Here is a 21,776-nt window from a genome sequence, read left to right as displayed (position 1 = left end):
ATTCCTCATCCTCGGTTAGAACCGTTGGACGAGCTCGAGGGCGAGCTCAATAAGATTCCTATGATTAGGAAGCAGTACCTGGAGTTTGAGCTCGTCAAGGGCGACTTCGTGTTCGACTCCTCGTCTTCGGACGAAGAGACTGAGGGTGAGGACTTCTTTTTTGTGCCTTACTGCTTTTGTGGCGAAAACTAACCTTGCTTTCTTGCTTTTTGGCAGTGAACTTGCTAAATAAGATTAGCCGCAAATCCTCCGAGCTTAAGGAGCCGGAGAAACAGAAGGCTACTAGCTCGGCGCCTGATGCCGAGAAGAATCCGAAGAGGCAGAAGACCTCTTCTTCGGATCCAAAAAAGCCGGAGTCCACTTCGGCAAAGGGGAAGGGGAAGACCCAGAAGCCCCCAAGAGCGCCGGAGAGAGACATCGTCTTGGCGCCCCCTTCGGAGCATGTCTGTGAGCCTTTTGCATGGCCAACGGACTTTGCCGAGGTAACTTCTCTTCTTGATTCTTTGGCTTTGCTTCTTTCCTATGTTTTTTTGGTGGCCCCTCTGTTGACTCTTTCCTTTTTCCATTTTCAGAGGAATAGCATGCTCAGCAAGCTCGTCGCAGTCGAACTCTCTAAAGCGTCCAGCGACTACGCTGAGATGCAGAGGAAGTTGGCGGCTGCTCGTCACCAGGCCGAACAGGCTAAGGCAGACTTTGAGAAGGCCAGAGCTGCTAGGATCTCGGCCCAGGATGAAGCCCAGTTTGCCAAAAACCAGCTCATCATCCAGCGAGAGCAGACGAAACGGAGGGATGCTGCCGCCGTGGTTGCCCAAGGGGAGGTTCTCCGTGCTTTCGCGGAGAAACTCTTTCTGAGCAATCAATTTTCGGCCTTTGTCGGTGATCTGCTGAAACTGATGACCGATAATGCCGAGCAGGGGCCCGAAGTCGTCCTGCCGCTGTACGGCCGAGAGATAGAAGCTCGTCTCCAGAGTCTGCCGCTCCTTGAGGAGCTTGCTTCGTCCTCGGTCCTGCTTTCTGCTGACCGAGTTCGTAGTTGCCGAGCTGACCGGGACGAGAATATGGAGGCTATCTTTGCCTCCTTAGGGCCAGTTTCACCCGCTCCAATTTTCCACGGAGAGGGTGAGACCGAGCAGCTTGATCAGCAGACCGGAGACGGGCAGGCCGAGCAAGAGGTGCTGCTGATCGGTGATGGGGGCACCGAGCAGGCTGGGGGGAGCAGGGAGGCCGAGGCTGAAGCTGAGGCAGACAAGGAGAAGGAAGCTGAACCTCACCGAGGAGCCGGAGACGAAGCTGGCGGAGTATGATTTCGTCTCCCTTCTCTTAGTTTAGTTTCTTCCTTCTTGTAAAATGGCCTTGAAGCCCTCCTTGTGTAAAAAAAAATTTTTTTCTTATGAATGAAAAAATTCTTCTTTCTACACTTGTGTCTTCGTATAGCTTTTCGTACTCTCTTTTACTCCTGTTGTGGTTTACTACCTGCTCAGTAAAATGAAATGCCGAACTGACATAGCTGCTTTGTATTCTTAACTCTTAAGGAGCTGGAGGTACTTCACTGGAAGCGGCTGTACTCTTCCGCTTTAGACGAAGCTGAGAAAAAAGCCATAGCTGACCAGATGAAGAATGACGAACTCTTGGCTTGTTTAGTGAAGCTGGAGGCCGACAATAAGGACTTAGAGTCCGAAAAGAAAGATCTGGAGGCCGAGCTGAATACTGCCGTCGCTGAGAGGACTGCGTATGAGGATTTCATCTGCAGGCGCGGGGGAATGACCATCTCTGAAGTTCAGGAACGAGTTGACGAACTGTGGGAGGAATATCATGTACTCCGGAGGAACAATGCGCTGGAGAGCTCGGCTTGCCAACAAGTCGTGAAATCATTGCGGCGCTGGGCTTCTCGGTACGACATCATTCTTTCCCGGCGTCCCTCAATCGAGAGATTCCTTAGGCATTTCCCGCCAACAGATGGTCGCACTCCAGCTCAAACCTCTGATTCACTTGCTCAAAACCCTACTCCAAGTCAGCAACGAACTCAGGAACAACCGGAGACGTCAAGACGAGGACGGACTGAAGTTCGCAGAGGAGCGGTGACTATGAGTGAGCAAGATCGGCAAATGATTCGTGAAGAGACTCTTCGCCGCCGAGGTGCTAGAGCTTCCCGGGCTCAGGGAAGAGGCGGTAGGTCGATTAGAGCATCTCGTCGACCTGCTTATTCTTCAGCTGCCCGGAATGGCCGAACTCGGCTTCACGAGGATTTTGTGAATAGATGGCTCAACTTCAGCAACCATGGACAGTAGAATAGTCCTTTGTAATGGCGTAACGCCTTCTCGTAGGGCAGCAGAATTATATGCCGAACAAGATTTAATAAATGAAATTTTCATTTCGCTTCTATCACTGCGTATTTACAGCTCAGCGAAAAAATTTCATCGTGCTCGTCCTCGGTCTTATGAAGTAAACTTCTTTGACCGGACTCGTCCTCGGTCTTATGAAGTAAGCTTCTTTGACCGGACTCGTCTTTGGTCTTATGAAGTAAACTTCTTTGACCGGACTTGGTCCTCGGTCTTATGAAATAAACTTCTTTGACCGGACTCGTCTTTGGTCTTATGAAGTAAACTTCTTTGACCGGACTCGTCTTTGGTCTTATGAAGTAAATTTCTTTGACCGGACTAAGCTTGTGTCCTAATTTGGCGAGTTTTATCGCTCGGATCGGACTTTCCCTTGTCCTAATTTGGGGATCGGACTTTCCCTTGTCCTAATTCGGCGAGTTTTATCGCGTGGATCGGACTTTCCCTTTGTTGCAGTTCGTTTCAGACGAACTGCTTGTTTCTTAAGCTGAATTGTGGTCTTGTATCCTCCTTAGAAGCTTGGACTCACAATCGTTGGCTTATATATGTTCTAAAAAGGGGATCAGCCTTCGAAGAACAAGATACCTCAGTAACATTTGTAAGAGACGACACGCACATAGACAGACAAAACGCACATAGACAAATAAAAAGGACGAACAAGATTTTAAACTTTTATAAAACAAGCACAAAGAACAAGTAAAAAACAAAGAAAGCACATACCTCTAGGACCGAACTAGACACAAGACTGACTGACCGGACTGTCTCTTACAAATGGAACTTCTTGAGGTTGGAAATGTGCCATGTTCGGGGTACTTGTTCTCCTGACACGTGAGTCAATTTGTAAGACCCTTTGCCGAGGACTTCTGACACCCGATATGGACCTTCCCATGTGGGTTCGAGTTTGCCCAGCTTTTCTGCTCGGCTTACTTCGTTGTTTCTCAAGACGAGATCTCCCACTTGAAATTGCAGCTTTTTCACCCTTTGGTTATAATACCGGGCTACTTGCTCCTTGTACTTGGCTGCTTTTATGCAGGCCAATTCTCTTCTTTCTTCGGCCAGATCTAGTTCGGCTCTCAGTCCGTCATCATTCATTTCTGAGGAGAAATTTAGAGTTCGGGGACTGGGTACGCCGATCTCAACCGGAATCACGGCTTCAGTGCCGTACACCAGACTGTACGGAGTTTCACCGTTGGAGGTTTTGGGTGTAGTTCGGTAGGACCATAGGACTTGAGGGAGATTTTCTACCCATTGTCCTTTGGCTTGTTCTAACCGAGCTTTTAACCCTTTCACCAAGATACGGTTTGTTACCTCCGTTTGTCCGTTTGCTTGTGGGTGGGAGACCGAAGTGAACCGCTGTTGAATATTCAGCTCTTGGCACCAATTCTTGAATGTCTTGTCGGTGAACTGAGTCCCATTATCCGAAATGAGGATGTGGGGTATGCCAAATCGGCACACTATGTTCTTCCAGACGAAATCCAATGCCTTCGAGCTCGTTATCGTAGCTAATGGTTCAGCCTCTACCCACTTTGTAAAGTAATCCACGGCAACGATAAGGAAATTCATTTGTCGAGGAGCTTGTGGTAGTGGTCCTACTATGTCTATGCCCCATTGCATAAAAGGCCAAGGGCTTTGCATAGCATATAGATCGGTCTGCGGCATCCTTGGGATATTTGCATGGATTTGGCACTTCGTGCATGTCTTGACGAGCTGCACTGCTTCTTGTACCAAAGTTGGCCAATAATACCCCCATCTCAGAACTTTTTTAGCTAAAGCTCTAGCTCCGATGTGGCTACCGCAAGATCCTTCATGAACTTCTCTAAGGATGTAGTCCGTCTCTTCTGGCCCTACACATCGCAATAACGGCTGAAGGTAGGACTTTCTGTATAGGACTCCTCCATGAAGTTCGTACCGAAGTGCTCGGCATGTGATTTTCCGAGCTTCTCTCTTATCCTCGGGCAGTTGTCCTTGATCTAGATACTGTAAGATCGGCGTCATCCAGTTCGGCGAGCTGGCTACTGAATGTACCTCAGCTTCATCAATGCTTCGGTGCATCAATTCCTCCACCTTTGAGCTTGGATATGAGGCTAACTTACTTAAAGTATCTGCTCGGCTGTTTTCCGCTCTGGGAATGCGGATTATCCGAAAATAAGAGAAACTTCGGCTAATGCTTTGCGCTTTGTCCAAGTATTTCCTCATCCTCTCATCACGGGCTTCACTTGTACCCAACAGGTGATTCACTATGACTTGTGAATCACAATGGATTTTGAGAGACTTGATAAATAGACTTTGCGCTAGCTGGAGTCCGGCAAGGAGAGCTTCGTATTCGGCTTCGTTATTAGTGGTTGGGAACAAGAACCGAAGTGAATAAGTTACCTCGTGTCCGTCGGGAGCGATAAGTAGAATACCAGCTCCACTTCCCGTTTTATTCGAAGCTCCATCTACGAATCCGCTCCAGCAATCCGACGGCTCTACTTCGGATTCCAGGGGCTGTGCTAGTTCGGTATTGGCAGAATTTTTCTGTTCGGCAATGACAGGGATTACTTGATCGAACTTTGCCTCTGTAAGAAAATCTGCCAAGGCTTGTCCCTTGATGGCTTTCCGAGGTAGGTATTCGATTGAGTGTTCTCCCAACTCTATGGCCCATTTGGCGATTCTGCCTGATGCTTCTGGCTTGGTCAAAACTTGCCGAAGTGGCAGATCGGTTAAGACGCATACCTTGTGAGCATAGAAGTATGGCCGCAGTCTCCTTGCTGCATTTACTAACGCCAGAGCAATTTTTTCAGAGGTTGATACCTTGTTTCTGGACCTCTTAATGCTCGGCTTGTAAAGTAGATGGGAAGCTGCTTTAGGCCTTCTTCTCGTACAAGCACCGCGCTAATGGCTTGATCTGATGCCGCTAAGTATAAGAATATCACTTCGGCATCTGTTGGAGCAGAGAGAATTGGAAGCTTGGCTAAATAACTTTTGAGCTCGTCAAAAGCCTTTTTCTGCTCGGCTCCCCACTCAAACTTTGGTGCCTTTTTCAACACTTTGAAGAACGACAGTTGCTTTTCGGCTGCTTGGGAAAGGAATCTATTCAGTGCGGCTAGACATCCAGTTAGCCTTTGCACATCATGTATGGACTTCGGCATCGCCATGTTCTGAACAACTTGAACTTTTGAGGGATTTGCCTTAAGTCCGTCCTTTGAAACCCAACAACCCAGAAACTTTCCCGAATCTACCAAAAAGGTACATTTTTGGGGATTGAGTTTGAGGTTGGCTTTTTTGAGCACGTCGAGAGTGGATTTGAGGTTGTCTTCGTACTCCGAAGTGCTTCTGCTTTTGACGACTATGTCGTCAACATACACTTCAACCTCTTTTCCGATCAAATGCCGAAAAAGCTTATCTACCATCCTTTGATATGTGGCTCCGACATTCTTTAAACCGAATGGCATCTTTTTATAAGCAAAGATGCCGAAGTCAGTAATGAAAGCCGTTTTTGAAGCATCATTCTCATCCATTAAAACTTGGTGGTAGCCTTTGTATAAATCAAGAAAACAGAAAATTTCGAAGCCGATCAAAGCTTCTACTTTTTTATCTATGTTCGGAAGGGGATAGCAATCTTTAGGACAGTGCTTGTTTAGATCGGTAAAATCTATGCACATCCGCCATCCTCCTTCTTTTTTCTTGATCATCATAGGATTGGCCACCCAAGAAGGATATTTCACCTCGAATAATACATCCGCTTTCAGTAATTGGCGGACTTCGTCATGGATGACTTGATTTCTTTCTGCCGCAAAGAGTCTTTGCTTCTGTTTTATAGGCCGGACTGAAGGATCAATATTTAACCGATGAGTGATTACCTCAGGGGGCACTCCGGTCATGTCCAACGGAGACCATGCAAAGACATCTTTGTACTCCTTGAGGAGCTGGATGGTCTTTTCCCGGAGTAGAGGCGTTCCTGCGAAACCGATCTTGACCGTTCTGGATGGATCATCTTCGTATAACTGAACGGTCATTGAGTTCGACTCTGGTGTGACTTCGGTCATTTCGCTTGCCTCTGACTCCGGCTGCTGTGATTGCTATGCTTGATGATGCCGATCTGATTGCTCGGCACTTTTAAGCGCAATCTGCAGACACTCTTTTGCTCTCTTTTGATCACCTCGGATGACCGCTATCCCACCTTTAGTGGGAATCTTGATGGTGAGGTGATAAGTAGAGCAAACGGCCCGAACTGCGTTGAGCCAGTCTCTTCCCAAGATGATGTTGTACGGGGACCGAGCTTTTACCACAAAGAACTCGATCATCGTACTGGAGCTTGTAGGCGCTTTTCCCACCGTGATCGGAAGGCTGATAATACCTTCAGGGCGGGTGTCCTCCTGGGCGAAACTTTTCAGAGGAAGTGGAGCCGGACTGAGCCGAGCTGGATCCACTTCTAGTTTATCGAAACATTCTTTAAAAAGAATGCTGACTGACGCTCCGGTATCCACAAACACTCTGTGGATCAGTTTGTTTGCCACTCCGGCTTGGATGACAATAGCGTCTTGATGAGGAGAGATGGCCGGGACGGGATCTGCATCTGAAAATGTAATCACTTCGTCCTGCTTCAGCCTTTTATGCGTTGGCTCCTCTCGATTGAAGCCTCTGCGCTCTGACTTCAGGGACGATTTAGTCTTCCCGGCAGGGAGAGCATCAATAGTCAGGATTACTCCATCATATTGCAGCTCGTCATCGTCTTCGGGGTCCTGTTGCTTTTTCGGATCCTGAGGAGCGCAGTTCGCACCTCTCTGCTTTTTGTTCTTTTTCGGCTGCTTGCTTTGGTATTTTTTTAACGTCCCTGCTTTCACAAGAGCATCAATACCTGCAGCCAAATGTCGGCACTCCTCGGTATCGTGACCGTGGTCTTGATGGAAGGAGCAATATTGATCCTGAGGTCGACGCGCGGCCGATTTCGTCATCCGCTTTGGTTTTTCGAACATATCGGAATGCAGTTCGAAAATTTCCGCTCTCGACTTGTTCAATGGTACGAACTGAGCGGGCGGCTTCTCAGGATTGAGACGTGGCCCCAATCGGTCTTGCACCGGAGTCCTTTGAATCCTTTCAAAAGGAGTTCGGCGAGGATGTCCCTGATCGCCAAAAGGAGTTCGGCGAGGATGTCCCTGATCGCTATGATCGGGCTTCCTCCTGTCTCCTCGGGATGAGCTGTCTAAAGACCGTTTGCGACGGTCTGCCTCATCGGCACGGGAGAACTGGTCCGCAATGTCCCACATCTCTTGAGCTGTTTGCGGACTGCATTCCACGAGCTTTCTGTAGAGAGCTCCGGGCAGGATTCCATTTTGGAATGCCGAAATGACAAGTAGATCATTGAGATCATCTACTTGTAGGCATTCCTTGTGGAATCTCGTCATAAAGTCGCTGATCTTTTCGTCGCGACCTTGACGTATAGAAAGCAGCTGAGCCGAAGTGATTCGGGCTTCTGCTTTCTGAAAGAACCTCCTGTGGAAAGCATCCATTAGATCTCGGTAAGATCTAATGCTGCCTTGGGGGAGGCTATCGAACCACCTTCTTGCGTTCCCGATAAGCAGCTCGGGAAACAGCTTGCACATATGGACCTCATTGAGACCCTGGTTCGCCATGTTATACTGATAGCGTCCCAGGAAGTCATGAGGATTCACTAACCCGTCATAAGTCATCGACGGAGTTCGGTAGTTCTGTGGCAAGGGAGTTCGGGTGATATCGTCCGAGAACGGAGTCTTCAATGCTCCGTACATGGCGAACCCGACATCTCTTCGGTATGGAGGAGATGGAGTTCTCCTGTGATTCCGGTACCGAGGAGGAACAGGAACATGTCGGGGTTGAGGATTCTTCTTCCTGGAAGACACGGCACTACTGCGGTAGTGACTTTCATGTCTGGATGAGGAGGGAGAATCCACCGTTTTCGTCTCCGGCTTTTGGCCCTTTTGCAGGAAAATTAAGAACTCTTCCTGCTTCTCGGCCAAAAACAACTTGACAGCCTCGTTCAAATCGGGCTGCTGGGAAGACTCGGTGCGATGAGTCTTTGAGCGGCTTGTTCCTTCTCCGTGAGAACTGGAAGTAGATTTCACCCGAGGCTGTTTTCCAGACCTGCGGGCTGGACTAGCTTCCTCATGGTTATCACGAACGGTATTATGGGTGTTACGTGATCTGGTATGCATTTTTTTTTTGGGGGTGGAAAAAGGGTCAAAAATTCGCTTTATCACAAATTTGGTTCTCTGTTTCCCACAGACGGCGCCAGTGATGGTTGGACGAATTTTTGATAGTAATAAATGCGGGTAAAAAAAATATAGATCACGACACAAGGAATTACGTGGTTCGATTTACTGAGGTAAATCTACGTCCACGGGAAGAAAGGAGGGCAAGATTGTATTGCTTGATCTGGTTTACAGCTTACAAATACAGACTTGCTATATGTTATTTGATGTCTAGAGAGCTTTTTTCCTCCTAGTCTATCTGATCTAAGTTCTATTTATACATTGAACTAAGATCGTGGCTTGCATCACCACTAACTAGGTCGTGGATGTCGTGGAGGTCATGAGATCCTGCATGGGTCCACTATCTCTTTGTTTGGTCCGCTATCCTGCATGAGATCCTGCATGAGTTGACACCACTAAATAGATCGTGTAGTGGAGGTCGTGGAGGTTCTGCATGAGTCCACTATCTCCCAGTTTGGTCGAATACTGAGACCGAACTGCTGAACTATTGCCGAGCAGCTTTTGCCGATCTGAGAGTAGAGCTTGATTGGTCGGCTTTTACCGAGCTGTAGGTTGGGGCCGAACTCTTTGGTAATGCCGAACTGATACTCTTCCTTGGGCTTTGGGCTGATGAGCCGTCACTGCTATTGGGCTTGTTTAGTACGTACCCCATCAAACCGAGATACATAACTTTCAATATTTCTAGTCAGAATTAATTATTGAGGTATACTACGCAAATTAATCATTTCGAAACAGAAACATAAATTATAGACATAATTATAAAAACATACTAGTACTACAAAGTAAAGCTATATTTTTGTGTGTAAATCTTGATAAAAATTAGTAAACTAAATATATATATATATATATAATTGTTGCGTGATTGTACACACATGAATGATGAATGCATGTTTAATAACATGAATTTAAACACCAAAAAATATACTATTAATTCCATTGTAAAATCCTTCGAATTCCACAATAAACTTATTCATACTAAAATGAAACAAAAAATAACAAAATCCCGTCGCTGTCAGCAATGACTCCAAAAAATAATCTGAAGATCATCAAACAAATAAAAAAATCCTCCAAATTCTTCTTCTTCTTCAACAAATCAAAAGCTCCATAATCTAATATCTTCTTCTTCAACACAACAACCGTAATCACTCCCCATCACCATACTCGAATCAAAAAACACCCCATTCATCATCTCGTAGTACTTCGGGGATTCAAAGTTGTACCACGACATCTCCCCATCACCACCACCGCCACTGCCGCCGCCGCCGTCACAATCAGCAGCAGCCAATAGAATCAAATCATCGTCAATCGAAGACGAAGAAATCGACGGTGACAACGACATCAACGACAATGATGACGACGACGAAGAAGAAGAATCCGGCGACGGCGGGTTCGATTCTTCGGAACCTTCTAGAAGGGCGGCGGCGGCGGCGATTTTTTGGATGGATTTAGGAGACATAGGGGCGGTTTGATCGTCGGGAATGTTGAGGGTTTGGTTTGATTTGGGGAAATTGAGATTGGCTTTTGGCCCCTTGAGGCATAGGAGGGCGGCGTCGTAGGCTCTGGCGGCGGCCTCCGCCGTCGAATATGAGCCCAGCCAGATTCTTGTTTTCTGATTCGGAGCTCTGATTTCCGACACCCATGATCCCCATGTCCTCATTCTTACACCCTTGAATCTCTTCTTTAACGACGACGACGGCGGCGGTGAGTTTGGCTTTGATGGAATCTTGGATTCCTTCTTCACCATTTTCATTATAAGTGTGTTTTTTTAGTTTCTATTTTGGGGTGGTGTTTGAGTGAAGTTGGTTTGATGTAGAAAAGACTTGGTTGATGATATTTATAGAAAGGGGTGGGGGGGGGGGGGGGGTTAGTTAATTTTATTCAATGAAATTGAATGTAATTAGTAGGGATGAAAATGGAGGACAGATGTTTTCCAGTGAATTTTTTTTGGTTGATGAAGCTAATATATGTCATGAAACATGAGAGTGTACTGACTTTTTTCTATATGTCTAAATGTAATTACTGTGCTAGATTAGGTATTGTTGTTAAAGATTATTTTAAAGGTTTTGACTGCTTCTTGGTCTACAATTGGGTAATTAATGCTTTATTAATTCAATCAGCAGTAAGAAGTAATAAAGGGAAACGTCAAATGTGTTTATTGAAACATAGTTAGTTGAGATATGGTGTAGAATTCTTTCGTATCTTAATGAAGTCAAGAATAACTTGGAAATTCTAGGGCTTTGTAAGCCTTTCTTACAAGTCTTTTTAGAAGAATGCTCTTCTTTAATTCGAATGATAGTATTAAATTACACAGAGTACAATTTTATTTTTTCAATAATCTCCTCACCCTTAGTGCCAACATCCCCCTCTTCGTCTGGTCTGTCGGCAATTGCGGCCGTTGCATAATCGTCAATTTCACCTAAATTTCCACGAGTTAGCAATTGAGAAAAATTTAAACTTATGAATCTGACAAGGATTTGACCAAATTTCATGATTTAATTATTATTTTTATTCTTATTTTAATTCCATTACTTCTCTATTAGATAGAGTTAATGAAGTTGTTATAAACATCTCCCGGTAAGCTCACAATTAGATTATTAAAAATAGGTGCAGAAATCTTAAATTTTTTCTTTAGTTACATGAAGTGAGTAATTGAATAAACTATAGAACGAAGAACTAAACAAACACATCTCGGACATGATATCATATACATATGAATGTTTCTAATAAAATGACACACAAATTATAGATAAATATATAAATATATTTAGGTACTATAGTAAATATGTAGCTAGAGAAAAGAATAATAAAAAAAGGAATAATACTACGAAAATGAAGAAGGTTCGTGGATGGTTACTGAAGAGAGTGTGCATGTCAGCATAAAATCCATAGAAATAAACATCCCAAATTTTAAAATTAAAACAGCTGGTGCTTTTCTGTCTTGCATCTCACTCTATAACGCGTTTTCATAGCATCTCTCACTTATCTCCTTATCTCTATTTCTAGCCTATTATACAGTGTTATACTCGTGCGATCTACTTGTATAATACTACCTCTGTCCCTGAAAATTTATCCATTTTTCCATTTTCATCCGTCCCTCAAAATTTGTCCTATTTCACTTTTTACCATTTTTTATAGTGGACCACATATTCCACTAACTCATTCTTACTCACATTTTATTATAAAACTAATATATAAAAGTAGGATCCACTATCCACTAACTTTTTCAACTCACTTCCCATTACATTTTTTAAAATTCGTGCCGGATCAAAGTGGGACAAATTTTTGGGGACGGAGGTAGTAATTACATATTTTTGTCCAATATAATCATAACATTGATACAAATAGCATTTATAGCGTTACTTTTTGAAAAATATATTCACGAGAATAAAATATAGCTCTGTTAGTTGTAAGATTTTTCTAAAGCAAATTTGAAGTTCATTTATACCAGTAGTATACCGTATATGTATGATTTTACTACTCCCCTCGTTCGTCATTAAGAGTCTCGTTAACTTTTCTGCACTTATTTTATAAAAATAATAATATTAATAAATAGTAAGAATAAAGAAGAGCTAATAAAAGACGAGGGAATATCAGCTGAAATAAAGTGTACTCAGTTGTTGCACGGTTCAAGCAAACACAGAATTCTCATGTGGGCCCATGCAATATTATGACATACACACACTGCTAAGAGCATCTCCAATGCCGGCGTCAAAATCGCGACACCGATTTTTCGCCGACTCCGGTTCTGACGCCGAACCATTGGAACCGGCGTCGGCGAAATCGGCGTCAAAATCGGCGTGGCCATGCCGATTCGCGCGATGACGCCGGTTCCGACGCCGATCCTCACGGCGGCATTGTGGGTCCCGGATCGGCGTCAAACCGGCGTCAGATTTTATTTTATTTTATTTTATTTTATTTTGAAAACACTATATATACGCGCTTTGAACGTCATTTTCATTCGCACCACTTGTGTTAACGAGTACTCTCTCTCTACCTTACTTTCTGTACAAGATCAATTTAAGAAATGAGTAATGCCGGTGGTAGTGGTGGGGATGCGGATGAGTACGAGCGTATGCTGAACGAAGAGCTAGATGCCTATACGAGCCGTGAGGTTGATCGATGGATGCAGAGTTATATGCAGCCGACGGCACCTCGCCCACGACCAGTTGTCCACCGTCGACAAGTGGTTGATCGTGATCATGAAGCTGCACATCAGCGCCTGTTCACAGATTACTTCGCAGAGGAGCCGCGTTTTAACGCCAACCATTTCAGGCGTCGTTTTAGGATGAGGCGGGACTTGTTTATGCGTATTGTTAACGCTTTGGAGCATCGATATCTGTATTTCCGCTTCAGGCACGATGCAGCTGGCAGACCCGGCCACACCCCTATTCAAAAGTGCACTGCGGCAATCAGGCAGTTGGCCTACGGCACCGCGGCAGACATGTGGGACGAATACATCCACATCGGTGAGACGACTGCCATCGAATGTATGAAGTATTTCTGTCAGGGCGTGATCGAAGTATTCGGTGATCAGTATCTCCGAAAGCCTACCCCCGAAGATTGCCGGAATCTGCTGCGGATGCACGGGGATCAGCATGGGTTCCCGAGAATGTTAGGCAGCATAGATTGTATGCATTGGGAGTGGAAGAACTGTCCCGCTGCCTGGAAGGGGTTTTACACGACCGGCTACAAGCGAAAAAATCCCACGATGATCCTCGAGGCCGTAGATGATTACCGGTTGTGGATTTGGCATGCGTATTTTGGGATAGCCGGTTCGAACAACGACCTAAACGTCCTCAACTCGTCGCCCCTTTTCAACGAGCAGTGCCAGGGCGTCGGTCCGGCCATCAGTTTTGTAGCCAACGGCAACCAGCATGATATGGGCTACTACTTGGCGGATGGGATATACCCTAGGTGGCCCGTCTTTGTGAAGACGATCTGGTGCGCATGAGATGTGAAGAAGGCCTACTTTGCGACGCGGCAGGAGTCGGCGCGAAAGAACGTGGAGCGCGCATTTGGTGTGCTTCAGGCTCGATGGGCTGCAGTTAAGGGACCAACACGTTTGTGGAATGTCGACTGCATTGCTGATATACTGTACGCCTGTATTATCATGCACAACATGATTGTCGAAGATGAAGGTGTACAACTGAATGATTGGGCCAACGACGATAATGAGGCCGGTCCAAGCCACGACGTCGCCACCGCCAACGTACGAGGTGGGGTGCCTCATGATGAAGAAGCCCTCCTCCAAGCACATGCCGACATGCGTCAGACGGAGGCTCATATTCGACTCCAAAAGGATTTAGTTGAAGAGTTGTGGGCGCGGAGGATTGCAAGGCGTTAGTTTTTATGTAAATTTATGTAATTTTTTTAAATGTAATTTTTTTAAATGAATTTTTTTTAAATTATTGTACTTTTTTAAATGTAATTTTTTTAAATTATTCAATTTAAATGTATTTGTTTCGTAAATTAAATTCCGTATGTTGATACGATTGTAAATTAAATTATATAATTGTTATTAGTGATGTGGATATGTAGTGTGAAGGCTATGTGATGACTATTTGATGTCCAGTTGATGTGGCAAGCTGATGTGGCAGGAGAATTGTAGTGCTGATGATGTGGCAGTGTGAAGGCTATGTAAGGGCTATGTGAAGTCCAGGCTTACTGGAGATGCTCTAATACCCACATACGGTTATCTCACAGTAAAAACTATGTACGCTTATTATTATGAAATGATGATTAATACTTTCTCATCCAATAGAAATAAATAATTTTAGGGACAGTGGAAATAAAGGATTAAAAGCTTGATATTCATTGTCAATGAGATTTGAATTCATAAGTACGAATTTATTCTATTCATTAAATTTATGATTGAAAATAATTTATAATTCTGTTCAACTTTTTTATTTATTTTAATCCGTCTAATATAAATTAGTTTCATTCTATTTTTGGAAACATTGTCGTGCACTTTTTCTCTCCATTTTCTACTTTTCCCCCTTTATTTTCTATTTATTCATTTCAACTTGTAATGTTTAACCATTTTCACTCTCTATATAATTTATATTTATTTATCAATAAAACTCGTACTACCCCAAAACTATTGATGGTGAATGACTGATATATCTGAAATTAGTTTTTGTTTGATCCAACGTCTCTCGATATTTTTATGTAACACATATTCATTTAGTTTACATTGCCATTTTTAATGTTATTTATTATTTTAATACTCATAAATTGTTATAAGGATGCTAAAACTTAAAATTTACATAAAATAAAGCGCTCTTTATTCATCAATTTGAAGTTAAATATAAATTGAACTTTTTTATGCAATTTAAAATTGATGTCACATTAATTTATGAGATTAAAGTATAATTAATATCAAAAAGAAAAAGAAAAAGAAAATAAATACTAGTACTATGTACATAGAAAATTTATTGGCGGCATAAAAAATTTCATAGAAAGTATGATGGTATGTATTATAAATATTTTCTTTTATATATGACTGTAAAAATGCATGTACGTTTTTTAAAATTTAACATTATTAGGGATGCAATATTTTATAAAATTTTATCCAAACTATTATGCACAATGTGCAGGTGCAATGTACATGAATATTTTAATATCTACCAATAAATGATGAATTATGAAAATACAAAGCAAAATTCATTAGCATACTGAATACTTAAGGGAAACATATGGTGTCATTGGGATAATAATGATAAACAAATTAAGTTGGTGACATTTATTGTGAGTTGAAATACAGGGTCAAATACCCAAAACAGAATTCCAAAAGGCTAATAAAAGAAAAACAGTAAACGAACACAAAAAATTGAAGTAAAAAGAAATCCTTAAACAACCTCAACTATAAATATTTATATTATAAATGTAATTAAGGACAACTTAGTACCCTATAAATAGGATTGGTTTTACAAATGACGCGTTACGTGATTTTCTTTCAAACAAGTTGCCATAACTATTTCAGTCAGCGATTCTAAATTCTAAACTAATCAAAATTAAATGAAATTTAATGGAGATCATTGAGTGATTTTTGACGTTTTTTGTATAAAAGAAAATAAATACATCTACTATTTAAATCTCAATATATGAACTTTGTCGAAAATAAGATCCTACTTGTAATTAAAACACTTTACCAAGGGCCAAACCTTTTTTATTCATAGTATATTCGTCAATCCTAGCTTTATAACATGATTTAAATACTTTTCTTTAAATTTTGACTATATTATCATTATATTTCATATATAATTCTTTCTTCCAGTAAATACAACACTTTCCTCTTTTTTTTCTCACAAAAATGCCCACTACTCTTTATTAAAAATAAACTATTATAAACACATTCAACCTTTTATCTCTACATTATGACTTACAATTTTCTCTCTATATTTAACACACTAAATAACATCGAGTTGTCATCTCCAAGTGTTACAATTACTATGGGAAGGAAAATATTAGTCATTTGGTTATAAATCTAATTTGAAACAAGACTCAAATATTCAAATGTAAACAACATTAATTACTTTTAAAAAGAGTCACTCTCAAACTCAATGCATATGCTAATAATTTGATTTGTTTCTCAACCAACAAAAGATATGTACTTAATATATATTATACTACTATATACTTAGTATTTAAATGAATTTGATGATCATAATTGTCAAGTTAAGAACATGTTAAGGAGTAAAGTGTCGGGTCGATCCGTACATCTTTGCTTCCTAGTAAACACAAATGGGAACACAAGCTATTATTAAGTGAGGGAATCATTCATTGATCTTCACTAAATCAAATAAAACCCCAATTAGTCACGTTAATTAAAATTTTAATTTATTTTGAGTTGCTGTTTGGTATGTTTTCAGGTGGCTGACAGCGTTATTATTGTATAAAGCCACTCACATGCTAGAGGCCTGGCTTCTTGGAAACTACTAGGAATTTCACATTTTCACTTTATAGAATTTATTTTTTTTGTTATTGTATATACTCTCTATCTCCACTAATTTCTTATTATATGTAGACTCACACGAGTTATAATACTTTGATTAATTTAATTACTTGGATGTGTTATTAGTGTCAAACATCCTTGCCGCCCTAGACTTACCAAAATCAGAACGAGATATTAGAGGCATAAAATATGTAATCATAGGCATAAAATATGTGATTGATAGAGTCAATATTTGTCTAGAAATAAGGTTATTCTCTACCTAATTTAGACTGTAATACTCCCTATATTAAGGGGGAGACTCTTAGTATTGAATAACAAGAAGAACACAATTCAGCCCTGCTTCTACTTTCAATATGGTATCAGAGCAGGTTTGGGCTCAGAAAACTTTCATCACCGCCCATAATATATCCTTCCCGACCTTCTTTTTTACCTGTAAACAGAAAACATGTCAGAATCAGAGTATTCTGATACAGAGAAATCACAAAAAGACACCACAAATCCGACACCCTTCCCCGCGGAACTCGCTGCCCAATTCGCGGAGTTCCTGCGGTGGCAGAGCCTACAATCGGTTCCAAACAAACACCCACCAGAGAAGACTCATCACCCCGAATCGTTGGGTGAAATCACAGTCAAAACAAAGCTTGATGGGGACAATTATCCCCTTTGGGCCAATCTCATGGACAGGGCGATCGGGGGGAAGGGACTGACGTCTCACATCGATGGAGTTTCTGTCCCTCCACCCCGAAACGACCCCAACTACCAGCAATGGCAGCAACGAGACCATTGTGTCTTCAGTTGGATCATCAACAACATGGCGGCTGACCTCGTCAACGAGGTTTCACAATACGCCACGGCCAAAGAACTATGGGACGGGCTGGCCATCACGTACGGCAGCGGTGCAGACCCCGTACAAGTGTACGATCTGCACAGACAGACAAACACAATGAAACAAGAGGACATGTCCTTAGAAACTCTATGGAACAAGATGCAAAATCTATGGATCTCTATAGACAGACGGGAAACAACTCCGATGACAAAAGAACGACTACGATTGTACCAGTTCGTTACCGCTTTGGATGACAGATATGAAACAGTGAAAAATGAATTAATCAGGCTTGATCCGTTACCGTCAGCCCGCGAAGTATACGCCCGTGTCAGGAGGGAATCGGTCAATAACCAGATTCAAGGGATTGGAGCGAGCCACTCGCAGACCCCTAGCATCGGGTCAGGACTAGCGGTCTCCGACCACAGCCGGTCCAACAGTGCACAAAACCAGGCGAGTCGTCCGTGGCAGAAGCCGCCGGAGGCGGACAAAAGCCGTCTGACATGCTCCCATTGCGGCGGCAAGAAACACACTAAGGAAGGATGATTCCTTCTCATTGGGTTCCCCGACTGGTGGGATGAAATGAAGAGGGCCCGTGCAGCCCGGGGAATAAACAAAGGAGGGCGAGCGGCTACCGGAGGAGGCGACCGGACTGCCAGCGCCGGAAGACCGACGGGCAACACCGGTATCTCGCTTTGTACCGGAGCAGCGCCATGCACTTTGCTGCACTGCACTGGGATGGCACACGACGCTGGGGCGGCAAACGTTACCGGTGGCGACACCACTGGGGCGGGGCACTGCACCAGAGGGGGAAATCGCGAGGGAGACGCTGCACCAGAGGGGAGAATCGCGGCTGCTAGGTTTTCTGTTTCAGGTACATCATTTGAGGATAAATCCCCACCTCTTGGTTTATTACACATTGACCCCTCCCTATTTACAGAAAAACCCCCAAACTTTTGTAAATACCGAAACCCACCCCGCCCTACTCCTAAATGCCACATTCCACCCAAAACTTCCACAGAATCCAAAAATCAACACCACATTTCCGCTAAATTCAAAAACAGCCCCAACAGTTCCGATAAATTCGGAAAAAAACCCCAAAATGCCAAAAAATCCCAAAAATCAGAAAAATCCACCCCAACATCCGAGGCATCAAAAAATCCGAACCCTGAAACATTCTCCATGCCCAATATACCCATTGAACCCTCAGAATTGGAATTCCTACCCAATATTAGTTGCAAAAATTCCTTCCACGCATTAGCAAACTCTTTCGTCACAATGAAAAATGATAAGGATTTAAATTGGATTTTTGACTGCGGAGCTACAGATACAATGTCTTTTGAAGCATCAGATTTCTCTAACATCTCTGCTTCTCGAAAGAGTTTTGTTCGTACAGCAAATGGTCATATGATACCAGTACAGGGAGCAGACACTATCAAATTATCGCTAACATTGCAGCTGTCAAACTGTCTATATGTTCCTACTCTGGCACCTAAGCTTGTATCTGTCAGTCATGTCACCAGAGAACTTCATTGTACTCTACTGATGCAACCCAATTTTTGTGCCTTACAGGATATCAAGACGGGGATGACGATTGGGCGTGGCACTGAACGACGAGGGCTATACTATGTGGACAAGATGGCCCACAACGGAATTGCGATGCTGACTCAAGGACCGACTGACTCACAGGCCTGGCTTTGGCATCGTCGATTAGGACATCCGTCTATAGGATATTTGCGGTTACTTTTTCCTAAACTTACTATTAATCTTCCGTTTTTGCATTGTGACACTTGTTTGTTGGCCAAAAGTCACAGACACTCTTTTAAGATTAGTAATACCCGAGAGAAATCTCCTTTTTCCCTAGTGCATTCGGATGTTTGGGGTCCGGCCCCTTTTTGGGCGGCCATGGTTTAAAATATTTCGTACTTTTTATTGATGATTGCACGCGCATGACTTGGGTATATTTTTTGAAATCTAAATCTGAGGTCTTTGAAAATTTTTGTCTATTTTATGCTTTCGTGCAAACTCAGTATGGCCAATGTATTAAAATTCTTAGATCCGATAACGGTGGTGAATTTGTTAATTCCAAAATGCAACATTTTTTTTCGGATAGGGGTATAGTTCATCAAACCACTTGTCCTCACACCCCTGAACAAAATGGGGTAGCAGAACGGAAAAATAGGACTCTCCTCGAAATGACCAGAGCCCTTGTGATAGAATCTCAAGGTCCAAAAACCTTTTGGCCAGAAGTCCTTGCTACTTCAGTTTACCTCATAAACCGCTTACCTACAAAAATCCTTAACTTCAAAACACCCCTCGATGAGTTCTCGGCCAAACACAAAATACCATCACCACTCACGCTTGAACCTAGAGTTTTTGGTTGCTCCGTTTTTGTCCATCTACCAAAGCAAGACCGGTCCAAACTAGCACCCCGCTCTGTTAAATGTGTTTTTGTAGGCTATGGGATAAACCAAAAAGGGTACCGGTGCTTTGATCCGTTAACCAAACATCTCTACACTACCATGCACTGTGACTTCGTAGAAAGTGAGTATTTCTACCACCAACTTCGCGGTCAGGGGGGGGGGAAGTTCAGAGTATACCTACTAGTGACCCGCTAAGTTGTTTCCCATCTCCCACTGAAAACACCGATCAAGGTCCTGACTGGCCAAACTCGGGTCCTGTGACGAACGTTGGTCCACCAGACGATGCGAACAGCAGCACCACCGGGCCGTCTACAGAATCCCCTAGTCAGCCTGAGGAGTTAAGTGACAATGTTCCACCGTCTTCCCCGACTGTGATTCCCATGGTAAGTGATAATGATAGTGTTGATACTAACAATCTGAGACAGGAAACTGAAACCAGAAATGCGCCTGTGGAGATGAGCGGAAGAGAAATGAGAGGTTTCACCTTACCTCCAAGAAGCACCAGAGGAGTGCCACCGAAGAGATACTCGCCGGATTGGAAAGGGAGAAAAACACATTATTCCATTGTCAATACTGTGCAAGGCCACCTCACTGAAATGGCGCGGGCATTTGACGCGGCCCTATATGAAGACGAGGATATTCCGTGTTCATGGCAAGAAGCAATGAAACATAAGCACTGGCGAGAGGCGATGGAGAAAGAGATGGATGCCCTTATCAGAAACGGCACTTGGGAAGAATGCGACATACCAGAAGGAAAAAAACCAGTGGGATGTCGTTGGATATTTACCATCAAAAGGCGAGCTGATGGATCGATTGAGAGATACAAAGCCAGACTTGTTGCAAAAGGGTACACCCAGACGTACGGAGTTGATTATGAGGAGACCTTCTCCCCGGTAGCAAAGATGAACACCGTCAGAACCTTGCTAGCAGTGGCGGCATGCAAAGACTGGCCCCTACACCAGTTTGATGTAACTAATGCGTTCCTGCATGGGGAACTGAAAAAGAATGAAGAGGTCTATATGGAAATGCCTCCAGGATATACAGAAGAGAAACAATTCTGCAGACTCAGGAAAACACTTTATGGGCTGAAACAATCACCAAGAGTTTGGTTTGGAAGGTTCTCGCGAGCTATGCTGAAATATGGCTACATTCAAAGCCACTCAGACCACACCTTATTTTTGAAGAAAAGAGGTGATCGGATGACCTGTCTACTTATTTATGTGGATGACATGATCATCACTGGAGATGATAATGAGGAAATCAACAACCTGAGGACTAACTTATTTCAGGAGTTCGAGATGAAGGATCTAGGCCCCCTCAAATACTTTCTGGGAATAGAAGTACTTCGGTCTAAGAAAGGAATATTTCTGCGACAGAAGAAATATGTTTGGATCTCCTGGCTGAAACAGGACTGCTGGACTGTAAACCTGCAGACACCCCTATGATGGTGAATCATGGATTGAAGATAGAGGAAGGTGCCAAGCTAGCAAATCGTGAAGAATATCAACGCCTTGTGGGGAAGTTGATCTACCTTTCCCACACAAGGCCTGATATTTCATATGCAGTTGGAATTGTAAGCCAGTTTATGCACCAACCACAGGAGAATCACTTAGACGCGGCATTGAGGGTTGTCCGCTATTTAAAATGGACTGCAGGGTTTGGCGTATTGTTAAGGAAAAATGATGATCTAGAGATCGATGGTTCCACTGATGCAGACTGGGCAAGTAACCCAATCGATCGGAAGTCTACAGGAGGATATTTCACCTTTGTAGGGGGAAACCTGGTTACTTGGAAGAGCAAAAAGCAAAAGGTCGTAGCTTTGTCAAGTGCCGAAGCAGAATTCCGAGGGATTAAGAGTGGTCTAACAGAGATACTTTGGTTGAGGAGGTTACTGACTGAAATTGGTTTCCCACCCACTCGGAAAAGCCAACTGTTCTGTGACAATAAGGCGGCAATCAATATTTCAGAAAACCCAGTCCAACATGACAGGACCAAACATGTAGAGGTTGA

General features: G+C 43.3%; 1 protein-coding gene across 1 annotated transcript; it reads right to left on the bottom strand.

Annotated features, from left to right (window-relative positions):
• Positions 1-9,470: 9,470 nt before the first annotated feature.
• On the bottom strand, positions 9,471-10,378 carry LOC121807119 (ethylene-responsive transcription factor ERF014-like). The gene has a single exon (XM_042207315.1). It carries the CDS (start codon positions 10,314-10,316, stop codon positions 9,660-9,662), a length of 657 nt encoding a protein of 218 aa, XP_042063249.1. The 5' UTR covers positions 10,317-10,378; the 3' UTR covers positions 9,471-9,659.
• Positions 10,379-21,776: the final 11,398 nt, after the last annotated feature.

This window comes from Salvia splendens, chromosome 6 (assembly GCF_004379255.2).
Source record: "Salvia splendens isolate huo1 chromosome 6, SspV2, whole genome shotgun sequence".
NCBI classification, from domain to species: Eukaryota; Viridiplantae; Streptophyta; class Magnoliopsida; order Lamiales; family Lamiaceae; genus Salvia; species Salvia splendens.
Note: the sequence above shows the minus strand (reverse complement) of the source record. Positions and strands in the feature narration are given on the sequence as shown.